Source organism: Tiliqua scincoides, chromosome 3, assembly GCF_035046505.1.
Source record: "Tiliqua scincoides isolate rTilSci1 chromosome 3, rTilSci1.hap2, whole genome shotgun sequence".
NCBI classification, from domain to species: domain Eukaryota; kingdom Metazoa; phylum Chordata; class Lepidosauria; order Squamata; family Scincidae; genus Tiliqua; species Tiliqua scincoides.
In genome coordinates this window covers 149,980,278-149,992,408 of record NC_089823.1, presented here as the reverse complement: position 1 = coordinate 149,992,408, position 12,131 = coordinate 149,980,278, and the positions used below count along the sequence as shown (strand labels likewise).

The window sequence follows — 12,131 nt, the reverse complement described above, 5'->3', positions numbered from 1 at the left end:
CCATGAAGGCAGATCAGGCCAAGAAATGGGGTTAAGATTTGGCAGATGCCGCTGCCACTAAACCTGTCCCCTTCCCAGGCCCAATCCACCCTCCCCCTCCCCATCTCCTCCCCATTCTGCCCACCCTTGCCCTGTTCCACCCCTCCCCAGCTCCCGACCCCTGCACTGCCTTACCTGCTCTGGTGGGTGTCCAGCACCTGTCTTTCAGTGGACCCAGCTGCTTGCAACAGTGGCCATGCTGTGCACATTTGCACTGTCATATTTGTGACAGCCATAAAACCGTTTATGCCACACGAGTGCTGCCAATGTAAATGGCCAATAGGACTGGGCCATTACTAATGTAATAATAATTACTGAAAGTGTGCATTCAATTCTGAAATAATCACACTCCAAACGGAATCATTTTGCTTAAGATGTTTTCTTCCTCTTCCAATTAGTGTGATTTTGACCTGGGTACTACCAAAGAAAAAAAAAATTATAGAGGTCTTTTGCAGTTTTCCCTGCCCTGTGTATGTTCTGCCTTGTATTGATAGCTTCTATAAGGTTTTGGTGTGTTCTTAACTCAATAAATTCTTTCCCATTCCATTCTTCCAAAACTATCCATTCTTCCTCATCAAAGTTACCTTGTTTCTTGTGGGTGCAATTCATTTCTATTTTTTCCAGGACCCAGACCCATTCTCCCAACAGCTAATTTGAACCAAATTGTCCTAGACTATTCCTGACCTGTTCCTGAATCTTGTATTAGTTTTGCTTTGACTCAGCACTTAAACTACAGTTCCTCCATCTATCTTTCTGAGAAATCTCAGGGAACTTTCCTAGGATCAGCCCTGCATTTCCTGTGACTTTGGTGGAAATTGAGTCAAAACAAAACAATTACAAGTTCAAACCTCAAATACTATTTTTATGGATAACTCCTAAATTCCTATACCAATCTTCTTCAAATTTAGCAGAGATCTTACTTAGGGGTGCCTCTCCATTATCTCTGAGTTTCATACAAATTGGTCACAAGAACATGTGGCAAGGCCAGCAGAAACCTTTTAAAATGATCAAACTTCAATTGCCCCTAAAATGAAAGCCCCTGCAGCTATTTGGATGACATTTAGCTGGCTTTATTCCCCCTTATGGAGTGCTTCCATCCCTGCAAATGTCATCTAGTTCTGAAAAATAATTTAAAAGCTGCAGTGAATTGATTTTTGCCCATTGAAATAAATGGGAAACAATTTTAAAATGACTCAGAACTGAAACAAAGCAACAGTTCAAATGGGGTAAAAAGCAAAGCAAATGGCTGGAACAAGCCAACAAAACAAATAAGGCCACCAAATGAAGCAGTATCTAAGATAACTTTTTTTTGTCTGCAGTACCAACAACTGAATTGACATTGAAAAACATGTTCAGACTTATCATGTTGCAGACCAACCTATGGTGGTACCACTTTAAAGTGCAAGTGTGGGAAAATCACATGGTTTCATGTGGAAAGCATATAACTAGATATTGTAAATGCCATCAATGGTAGCTGCATATCTAGTCCAGCCAGCTTTAGCTGAATTTAAAAAATCACCTTTCCACCCTGCCACTAAGATCTCTCAGGAGGCCCTGCTCCACATTCAGCCACTGATGGAAGTATAGTCAGCCAGTACTCTGGTCAGGATATTCAAAATCTGTAACTATCATTAGAGATCTGTTTAGCCCTTCCTGGATGCCTTTTCAATGTAAGACAAAAACAATATTATTCCAAAGGGCTTTCAGCCTGATGTGAAGTTGCCTCCCATTTGATTCTGATGATGTTCTGCTTGTTTTATGCTGACTTTCTTCCCCATCTTTTTAAACCTTTATAGAACCCCAACTGTGTTAATTTCATGTTGTGAAGCTCTCTTGAGTGTTCTTCAGAATAGAAAGTGCAGGGCAGAGATTTTTTAAAAGTCAATAACTAGTTAGGGGAATGCACAAGATGGCATCACCATGCCGTATACTTCCCCACTCCAAAATGTTGCCTGCGATTGGGAGCAAGTGAGGTAATCCATGACGTGGTGATGGGATGTCAAGCATTTCCCTGAATAGGTATTACATGGAAGAGATGTGGTGTTAGAATGATATATGGTAATTTTCCTTTCAAATACTAGTGATGGGGCTATAGGTCAGTGGAAGAGCACGTGCTTTGCATGCGAAAACTACCAGTTGCCCCAGTGTTAAGTTTCTGCCACTGAGGTTCTGAAAGGACCACAAACTCACTTAAAACTCAATCCTGCTGCCCATGCAGCCATGCTAAAGGAGCATTTGCCACATCTTATGGTGTGGGGGCCGTCCTGGAGGTCTCCTCCGGGTAAGGGAACTTTTGCTTCCCTGATAGGTCTTCTCTACTCTGCAGTAACCCATTTTGCTGGGGCAGAACCAAGGTGAGTAAGGGAGAGCATAGAATACGGGCACACACGAGTTGCATCCAGTAACTGCCCCCCGCCTCCATTCGGTCTCCTGCCCTTCCCCCTCCACACCCCTTCCCATCTCATTCTATCTACCACCTTCCTCTACTGCCACTGAATGGTGGCCTCTCCATTGGCCCATGCAGCTGGCAGCCATTACCCTGGCAGAAGTCACTTCTGCCAGCATCTCACTTCTGACAATGGAATGAGTGTTCTGCAGGCAAAAAGAGAGGATAGGAGTGGGCTGTTAAGCACACACACAGGCAGGACCAGCCTGTCAATACTGCCACCAAGCTAATGCATCTTTAGATGGAAGCATTTGTAGCCCCATACGTCTAAACAAGGGAAATTTGGTATGATGTTTTGCATTTTGATTTCTGTGCCCAAGTATCAAATCATCCCACATTAGTTAGGGAAGGGAAAACATGTTTAAGTCATTTCCATTTCCTTCCATTACACATGAATCAGGGTCTGATAATTTCCTATGTATTTGGAAGGGGAAAATGGTGATTTATCTCAGGATATGTGCTTTTTAATGGATGCAAGATGCATGTATTTTGTTCTCAGGAAGCAGACAATAAAATGCCATCTAAGACACAGCCTTGAAAGATTAACTTCAGTATTCCATGATGAAGTATTTTCTCAATTCTGTATTTATGAGGAGCATCATTTCATCAGTTCTCCTTGCTGTGATGATATAAGACCTTGACAAAGGCTAAAGAGAAAAGCTGAGGAAGGAGCATCCAAGTGAATATTACCCTTGGTTCAGAGTAATATGTCACGTAGCGAGTAGCAGAAAAACATCTTATTGGCTCCCCTATAAACAATCACTGCTTTGACTGAAGGTCTAAATTCAATTCTGTGACTAGACCGAAAGTTCCAGTGGGAGGATCGGGGCAGGAAGGGGGTTGAACCAGTGGGTGGGTCTGGGCCAAGAAAGAGGGATAGAATTTGGTTGTGTGACTGCCCCTGAAATCCACCCCTCCTGCCCTCAAATTTTCCCACCCAATTTGGCCCACCCTCTCAAACTGTCCACAAACAGCCCCTTCTGTCACCTTACCTATACTGGTAAAGCACTGTGATGCACAGAGTCCCCAGCCATTTCCACCAGCAGCTCCATAGCGGCACGACATTTGTGCCATTGCAGTGTGATTTATGGAAGTGGATCACTAGATCTGCTGCTGTAAGTTGCCCATAGGACTGAGCTGTGAGACTGCAATCCTATACATATTGTCCTGGGAATAAGGGCACTATCCTATCCTGTGCAGGAACAGGCAAGCCAAGAGGCTTGCGCTGTATCCAGTGCAGGATTGTGGCCATAAGCGGCTCAGCCAGAGGTGAGGTGGCGCAAGTCTGAGGAGAGCAGAGCGGCTTCAAGCCGCTCCTTTCTCCCCAGGGTTGGGATCCAGCATAACTGCTCACCCTCCCCCCGCCCAGGAACGCCTCCCTCCCGCCTCCTCCCTGCCTACCTTTTCTCCAGCCAGGCCGATGCAAGTGTCGAGGAGGAAGCTGGCGCTGAGGCTAATGGCAGCCTCCATTCGCTCGAATACTGATAAATGCAAAATATCATTCATCCATTGGGCATATGTAGGTGGGCGTCTCTCCTTCCAATGAAGTAATTTAAGTCTTTGCTACCGTGAGGGCACAGAGAGTCCATTTCAATTGTCCAGGTGTGAGTCTCCAGATAACGGGTAGATAATTAAGAATTACATATATATCTGTAAAAATTAAAGGTTGCTGTAGCACTATCTTTATAATATTGTTTGTTGTTTACACAAGCCTTCTGACTCTATGGCCTTTTAAACATCTTTTATACATCTTTTAGTTTTTTACAGGCGTGATTCCTCCTTGAACTGCTGTTTTATGCTCTTTTTATTCTGACTTTTATCTGATTACTGTTTTTATGGTTTCTCTTAATGTGTTTTTAATATGTTTTTATCTGTTAAATTATGTTTTAATCTGTTGTTTTTTTTTAATATGTTGTAAGCCGCCCTGGGTCCCTTTGGGGAGAAGGGCGGGATAAAAATAAAGTTGTTTATTATTATTATTATTATTATTATTATTATTATTATTATTATTATTATTATTATTTCATCCCCAAAGCTTACAATAACAGGACATGACCACATCATATGTATAAGTGTAGCATTCAGACTAGAGCATTTCCAACATCTAGATTCATTGCTAAGCCCTTTAAGAAATATTCTCTGTGGTGTCCCAATATATTCTAAATAGTATTTTTTGCTGTATTAGGTATAATTTAAGGTCTCTAGATATTGTGTGTATATTCTTAAGTGCCACATCCCATTGCTCACCCAGGATAGGGCATTCCAATTCAGAGTTCCATTTAGTTCAGAGTAAATGTGTATCAAAATTAGTACATGACATTAGATATTTATAAACAAATATTACTGGTTTCTTCATATCAACAGACTGCATAAGTACGTCTAGGAGTGGGGGAGTTTGTGAAGCAGATAGTGCAGAGGAACCAAATTAAAAAACTAATGTTGCAACTGTGTAAATATTGCCAGCTAGTGGACTTTGGAAGGTGATACTGTTCACTAAGTCTATCAAATGAGAAAAATAATCCTGATCCTATCAATAAGTTGATCTAATGTAAAAATTGCCCTATCAGTCCAGCTCCTCCATAAAAAAGATTCCATATTAATCTCTGAAGTTGGATTCATCCATAACGTTAATCTACAGTGGGAATAGGGATCAAATTCAAACTTCCGTGCTGTCATATTCCTGGCACAAGGGACTTGCGTCGGCCCAAGGGCACATTTGGATTGCACCCTTAATCACATTGAATTCAGTGGGACCTACTTCTGAGTAGATATACATAGGGCGCAATCCTAACCAGTCTTCTCAGCAGTAAGTCCTATTTTGTTCAATGGGGCTTATTCTCAGGAAAGTGTGGTTAGGATTGCAGCCATACATATAACTACACTGCAACATGCAAATAATGACATGCGAGACATGCAATTGCACTGTGAGTCTGTCATAGGACTTTCCTCACTGTGTCAGCCAGTTGTGCCCCTGGCAGAGCAGAGAGTATAAACCTGTTTTTGTATGGGAATGATTCTGGCTGTTTCAGAATTTGAACTTCAAGCTTTAAAATGGGAGGTTCCAATGAGAGTTTTGAATTTGAAAATTAAGTTGCCGTTGCTTTTTATGCATTCTTGCACAGACCATAATATGTAATGATAAAAACGAGTACAGAACACTGAGTTAGAAGATCATCTTTATTTAAATGATTGCTTAAAATCTTTATAAAAGGTGTTTACAGTTATGAATGTTAGTGGAATTGACAGATAAGAGAAAGCTTGTTTTGATGCTTCCATTTCTTTGTAATGGGGATAGCTAGTAACAGAAAAGAATGTCAGATATCACAGGCCAACAAGCATTTTAAAAGTTAGACCTATTTGGGAGCATATTTGGGATATGGCGCTGATTTGAAAAATGGCATCAGTTTGGCCCTATCACTTCTAGTTTTGGAGAAACGGCATAGCTCCGTTAGTGAATGGTTCAAGCAACTTCCTTTTGAGGAAGCCTATACCATGGTGAGAAGGGGATTAGGCTTGGGCCATATGACAGGTTGGCATGTTTTAATTGTCATCAAACATTCTGTAAAGCGCTTTGTTGAAAGGCAGTGTATGAACATTACAACTTCAAAAATAATGACTCCTACTTTGGTCCTGAAGTATGGCACAATATCAGAAAGGTTGGCTGCCACTGTGGCATGATAAGAAAAAAAAAATCAGGTAATAACTTTTGAGCACTACTTCAAAATTCACTTGATCATCTCCTCACAGTTCAGCTTAAATCCTTCTCATTCTTAATTCTGTTTCCCACAGTAGTATTTGAAATAAATTGTGTCAGGAAACTGCATATTGTTTCACTTACATCCAAACTTCAAAAATGGACAGAATAATCAGGTTTATTTGCAGGAAGAAAATCAGAACACAGTATTCTTTTAAAGTTTTCAAAATGGAGTTGCATTTCTAAATTGAAATTGTCAGCCTTATAATTAAATATGAGCATAGTGACTCTTTGAAGCTTTAAAGTTATTCATTCAGGTCACCACTATGAATTACAGTAAATTTATCCCCTGCCAATTTTCCAATGCAAAACGACAACAGCACAGGCAGCTTAATGCTGAAGGTAGCATCGATAACACAGAAACAGGAACGCTGAAGAATTTTTAACATTCACCAAGAGGCCCATACACAAAATGAAATATGACATTGTTGCAGTGCTGTGCAGTCCGTGTTGGAAATAATTTGACTTAAAAAGGGTTCACTTCTTTTGGTCCCCTCATTTGCTTATTGGGAACATCTCTAGAGTTTCCTCCTGTTCCCCCACCCAGGTGTTTAAAGGGCCTATAGTCAATGTTAGAAGTGTAATAAATCTTAAGAATACAAAGAGGCTTTAATGCAAAACAGAAAAATTTGCCAAGAATGCTGGACTATCCTCTATCAGGATAGAGTATGAGTAAGAATGAAGTATGGGCAGACCGGAAAATGGAACAAACTAGAGATCCCAAATTGTGTGAGCATATCCCATAGGGCTGACCTCACATGGGGAGAAATGTGGGATAAGCCGACACAAACTCCAGGTTGCTGAGGGCCCTGCTGCAAAATTCTGCCTTGGCGCACCGTGGCACCCTTGATGGCTCCTTTGGACTACTGCTGCAACCAATTCTTAGTGTTCAGGGGTTGATCCAGTTGGGAGACCCTTTGATGAGCATGGAGAACCCATGACAATAACCCTGTAATGAGCAAGAATCATACTGATCATGCCCCCCACCCCCTTCCCCAGAACTGCTGCTTGTCACCAATTATCTCATAAGTCTGTATGCATGCCACCCTGGCTGTGAACTGGACCCATCTGCATGAATTATTTCTATCCAGTTAGGGGAACACATGCAGAAGCTTGTTTCCGTGCCCTAAAATCTTTTTTCAAAAATTGCATTTTATCAAGATTATCAAAGCATGCCAAAAATTATATAGGACTTCATAATGCATAAAGTATAATTGAAATTGACCATACAGTATATCTGGTGAATATTTCCATATCCCTAGCTGTATTGGGGTCAAGAAAGCACTGATCCTATCCTAAGGGCAGTGGAATGAGAGGCAGAAGAGGCAAAGTTAAATGCAAAGTGGTGAATGCTTACCAAATTCCCCAGTGCGTGACTGCAGTCTTCTTCCTCAGGAGTGACTGACACCTGCACAAATACTAGATCATTCCCAGATAAATGAAAATCCAGAGTGTGCTTTCACTTCGTAAATAAATCCCCTTACACCTACTGACTTCACTTTCATTATTCTGGTGCAGGCTTCCTTCTGCATGCAATTAGGTCACAGCAGATGCGCTAGTTAATCTTGTGGGCTTTTAAAAGACAATGGCAAAATGGCAACCACAAGGGACTGTGGTAGATGGGGAGGCTGCATGTAACCCTTTCCCTTTGCCCAAACAAACACAATGGAAGCTTCCCTCCTGGGGCTTACAGCAGCTTCAGGAAACCTGTTGACATGATAAGACTAACAATGCCATATGGGCTATGCGTGCTGCCAGAACTTGCATTCTGGCAGTGTACCGTGCTGTACAATGTTGCAAAATGCAACATGCTATCGCACGCTGCCAGGCCATGCCACAAATGGCACACAGAGAGGTATGTGCAGTGGTGCTATGGGAGCTCTTTCTTTTGTAAGCCCCCTTGAGTGCCCTTTACTGGGACAGAAAGGCGGGATAATAAATAATAAATAAATAAATACCAGGAAAGTTGTACCATGGGTGAGGAGACAGAGGGCAGAGGAGCTTTAGGGCAGAATAGGGGTGGGTAGACTGGGCAAGGGAGGGGTGGCCCCTGTGGCACCTGCCACATGCCAGGAACCTATTCAGGTCCCTTCACCCAGTCCCCCCTTTTTTCTCCTCAGACTTATGCCAGCTATAGAGCTGGTATTGTCTGAGGAGGACATCAGGAGACTTACCCAGTGGTATGGGAACAAAAGTTTCCTTACCTTGAGGAGGCCTTCTGATTTTTCCCCACCTTCACCACCATTGGATGATGCATGCACCTCCATAGCATAGCTGCATCAGCACCAATGGTGAGGGGCAGAATTACAGCATCAATGTCTATTTATGACATCATTAGATGTCTAGTGGTGTGCAAGAGATTACTAGATGCGTAACCTCACTTGCTAGAATTAAAGAAAAATTTATTTTTTATTCGTTTGACGATCTAATGATTTTTTACCGTTACAAGATTGTATTGTGTTTTGTTTGGGATTGCAGGTAGAACAAAATGCCAAAAATGCAAATTTCTTTTGACCCTCTACATTCCTGTGGTGTCATTCCTTGCATGCAGTGTAGAAAAGGAGGCAGAAGTCAACTGCATTTTAAATACTTTTGTGTCTGACTAAACTTGCCTGAGTGATGAAGCTAACCGTCATGTCTCTTATTGCAGTTGGACAGTGTGACTTCACTAATTCAGGCTGCCAAAAACTTGATGAATGCCGTAGTGCAGACAGTGAAGATGTCCTACATCGCCTCGACAAAGATCATCAGGATTCAAAGTCCTGCTGGCCCACGACACCCTGTGGTGATGTGGCGGATGAAGGCTCCCGAAAAGAAGCCTTTGATTAAGAGAGAGAAGCCGGAGGAGATCTATGCAGCTGTCAGGAAAGGTTCGGCTAAGAAGAAAATCCATCCCGTTCAAATCATGAGTGAATTTCGAGGACGGGAAATAAACTGAAGTTATTATTCTGTGCATTGCAGAGGTTTCATATACTGAGACGCTGCTCATCCCTATAGTTATTTTTTCACTTCTTAATCCCACAAGTACAGCCATATCTGACCACTTCTTTCACATTTGTAACACTTGCAATCAGTTATTTCGGGCCCAATCCTGTTCAACTTTCCAGGGTTGATAAAGCCACAATTCAGCCCCAGCGTAAGGAAACAAACAATCCCATACCTGGAGGAGGCCTTGGTGACTGCCTCCACCACTACAGGATGCAGTTTGTATCCCGTTGCCATGGCTGCATGGAAAGTTGGATAGGACTGGGCCCTTCCTTTGTTCACAATGAAGCAACCTATATATGTTTCAACCCATTTTTCCATAGTTACTATTACATCTTTTTAAACATGTACTCCTTTATTTTTAAATGTGCTTGAATCCAGATCACTCACTGTTATATATTTGATTTGGCACATCACCATTTTGCACACCATTTTAGGAAGACAGCGGAACAGTCGTGCAACTGACAAACCACAGTATATTGCTTTTTAAGATTTCACGTGTATTCAAAGCTTGAAAAAGTGTAAAGTGTGTCATGCACAATATCTCAATAATCCACCTAACAACTCGTAAGGTAAGGTAGATAAGCATTGTCCCCACCTTGCTGAGACTGCAGCAGAGAGAAAGCAGGTTGCCCAGTGTCAACTGGTGACTTGGTGGCTGAGATTTAATGAGAGGTTTGTCTAATCACTTTTCTAGTAAGCACTGTTTTCCAGCAGCTATCACATGTTATTCCTGCTCCTTTATATTTATCTGGTTAACTGGATTGTTGTTCATGTTATGAAAAGCTGGTCTAATTAAAGTCAATGGGCGCCCTTCAGAAAATCTTACAATAAACAGCTCAACAAGGAGAATGTATAATTGGGTCAGCACTTCAAGCGATGGGAAATGGTACAGGGACAGGATGTGCAGAGCATCAGGACAGAATGAAAACCTTATGATTCATGCCAACTTTTGCCTGGTTCTCTCGCCTTTTTTTGTTTGTGTTCCAGAGCTGTCTTTTTCACGTAGCCTGCTCATTCTTCCAGATGACACACCACGATCGCCTCTTTCCTTACGCACAGCACAGTTTGAACAGTAGCCAGTGTTGGATGAGGTGAATGCTGCCAGAGACTCTGACTTTGGAGAGGTTCTTTGGCCAAGCCCTCCAGTCTTCAGATAACCCCTCCAAACTCCTTCTCATCCAATGCTTGTCACCTGCTTTCAGCACTCCCTCTGCCTTTCCCTTGCCTTGCCTCTTCTTTCTCACCTTCCACCTGTCAAAACCGAGCGCACACTGGTGTCCTGACCCCCTTCACATTCCAATTGGCTTGAAAACACAGAAGGAGCAGAATGACACAGTAGCAATGCATGCTGGCTGGCTGTCAATGGGTGTAAAAAGATGAGGACATGTGGTTGTTTAATCACCTCCCCCCCACTGGGCTCCTGCAGATAGGTCCCATATTAGTGTTGGCGGTGACGCAATACATTGAACACTACTGAATTAAAGTACATTTTTCAGTGAGAATATTTAATAATTTTGGTTTAAACTGGGGAGACAACACCCCAAACCAGTGATTCCCAAATTCACTGGGATCATGGCACCCTTCACACTCACAGGGGCACAGCAGTGTGAATCCTCTTCTTCCCAGCTTGCCATACCAACATAGCACAAAATTGTGCATTATTTGTGTGAGATTTTGCGTGATGTTGGCCCAGGGAGCCAGAAAGAAGAGTACATGTGGCACCATTGTTTGTGCAGCCCGCAGCACACACAATGCTGGGAACCTCTGCCCCAGGCAATTTTTAAGGTCATATGGTCCCAAAATTGGACAGTGCAGTTTTTTTACCAGAAGCCCCCTCAGAGCAACACTACAGAATCAAACAGCAGTCACCACAAAGAACTCCCACCTTGGCAGTGAGTTGCCCCACATTTTGCCCCTCCCACCTCCCAAACAGAACCACAAGCTGTAGAGGGGGAAAAATAAGGTCATCCCTCTGTGTAATATACTGGTGACAGATAACAAAAAAATGTGTAATACTGACAGATGTCATGTGTAATAAAAGTGTAATACTGACAGAGGACAAAAACAGCAAGGACCCATCTTGAATTTGTAAGATGTTCCTCATATTTTTAGTTTCCCTGTGCAATATGTTACCACTTGGATTAATTACTTTAATAAAATTTACCAATGGCATAGTCTGATTGGCTGATACAATCGTGTAATGAGATCACGTGATATTGTAGATTTCCAGACCAATCCTATCCCTGGTAGCTGTGCCTGGTGCAGCAGTGTCAAAATAGCTACTGCTGCATCCAGCAGCACCACTAGGGTCACCAGAGGGCCCCTTGGGCGAAGGGGGCTTTCATCCCCTTCCCCCGGGGAAAGCCCCAGATCCCGCAATGGGGCTTCTCAGGTCTGCACCAGCTATTTTGCCAGTGCAGACTTGGAAGCCTCTGTGTCGGGCTTTGCAGCCCAACACGGGATAGGATGTGGTGGAGCAGGGCTCCACCAATCCTACCCCCTTCCTGGGCCAGTTCCTCCCCCACCCCATTCCCTGCCTCTCCCTGCCCCCAAAATACAATTGGCTGGCACTGCAGGAGCACCAACCAGCCCTCCATGCAGTGCTGAGGCTCAGCTCCTACTGGCGCTGGCCCAGTGCTGGAGGCCCCTCCTCTCCAGGTGCCACGGACATGCCTTGTGACATGTTTGCAACATCCAGCGCCTGTGCTGAGGGTTGATAGGATTGGGCCTTTCATCAGAAAACCAAATACACAATAAACAAACAAAAAAATCAAGCTATAAGTGTCGTTTCCCCCCCAAACCCCCCCAAAATACTAAATATCTGCCAAAACATTAAAGAATGATATTATTGACTGCCAGAGAAAGCCCCCTTTCATTGCATATGATATGTAACTTTCTATATTA

At 42.9% G+C, this 12,131-nt stretch overlaps 1 protein-coding gene across 1 annotated transcript in view; it reads left to right on the top strand.

Moving 5' to 3' along the window:
- The window catches only part of CTNNA3 (catenin alpha 3), an 808,499-nt gene extending 797,095 nt beyond the window's left edge, over window positions 1-11,404 (top strand). The window contains exon 18 of the mRNA XM_066622270.1: window positions 8,890-11,404. Within this exon, the coding sequence (XP_066478367.1) occupies window positions 8,890-9,177 (288 nt within the window). The 3' untranslated portion in view covers window positions 9,178-11,404. The remainder of the gene's footprint in view (window positions 1-8,889) is intronic.
- The last annotated feature ends 727 nt before the right edge of the window (window positions 11,405-12,131 follow it).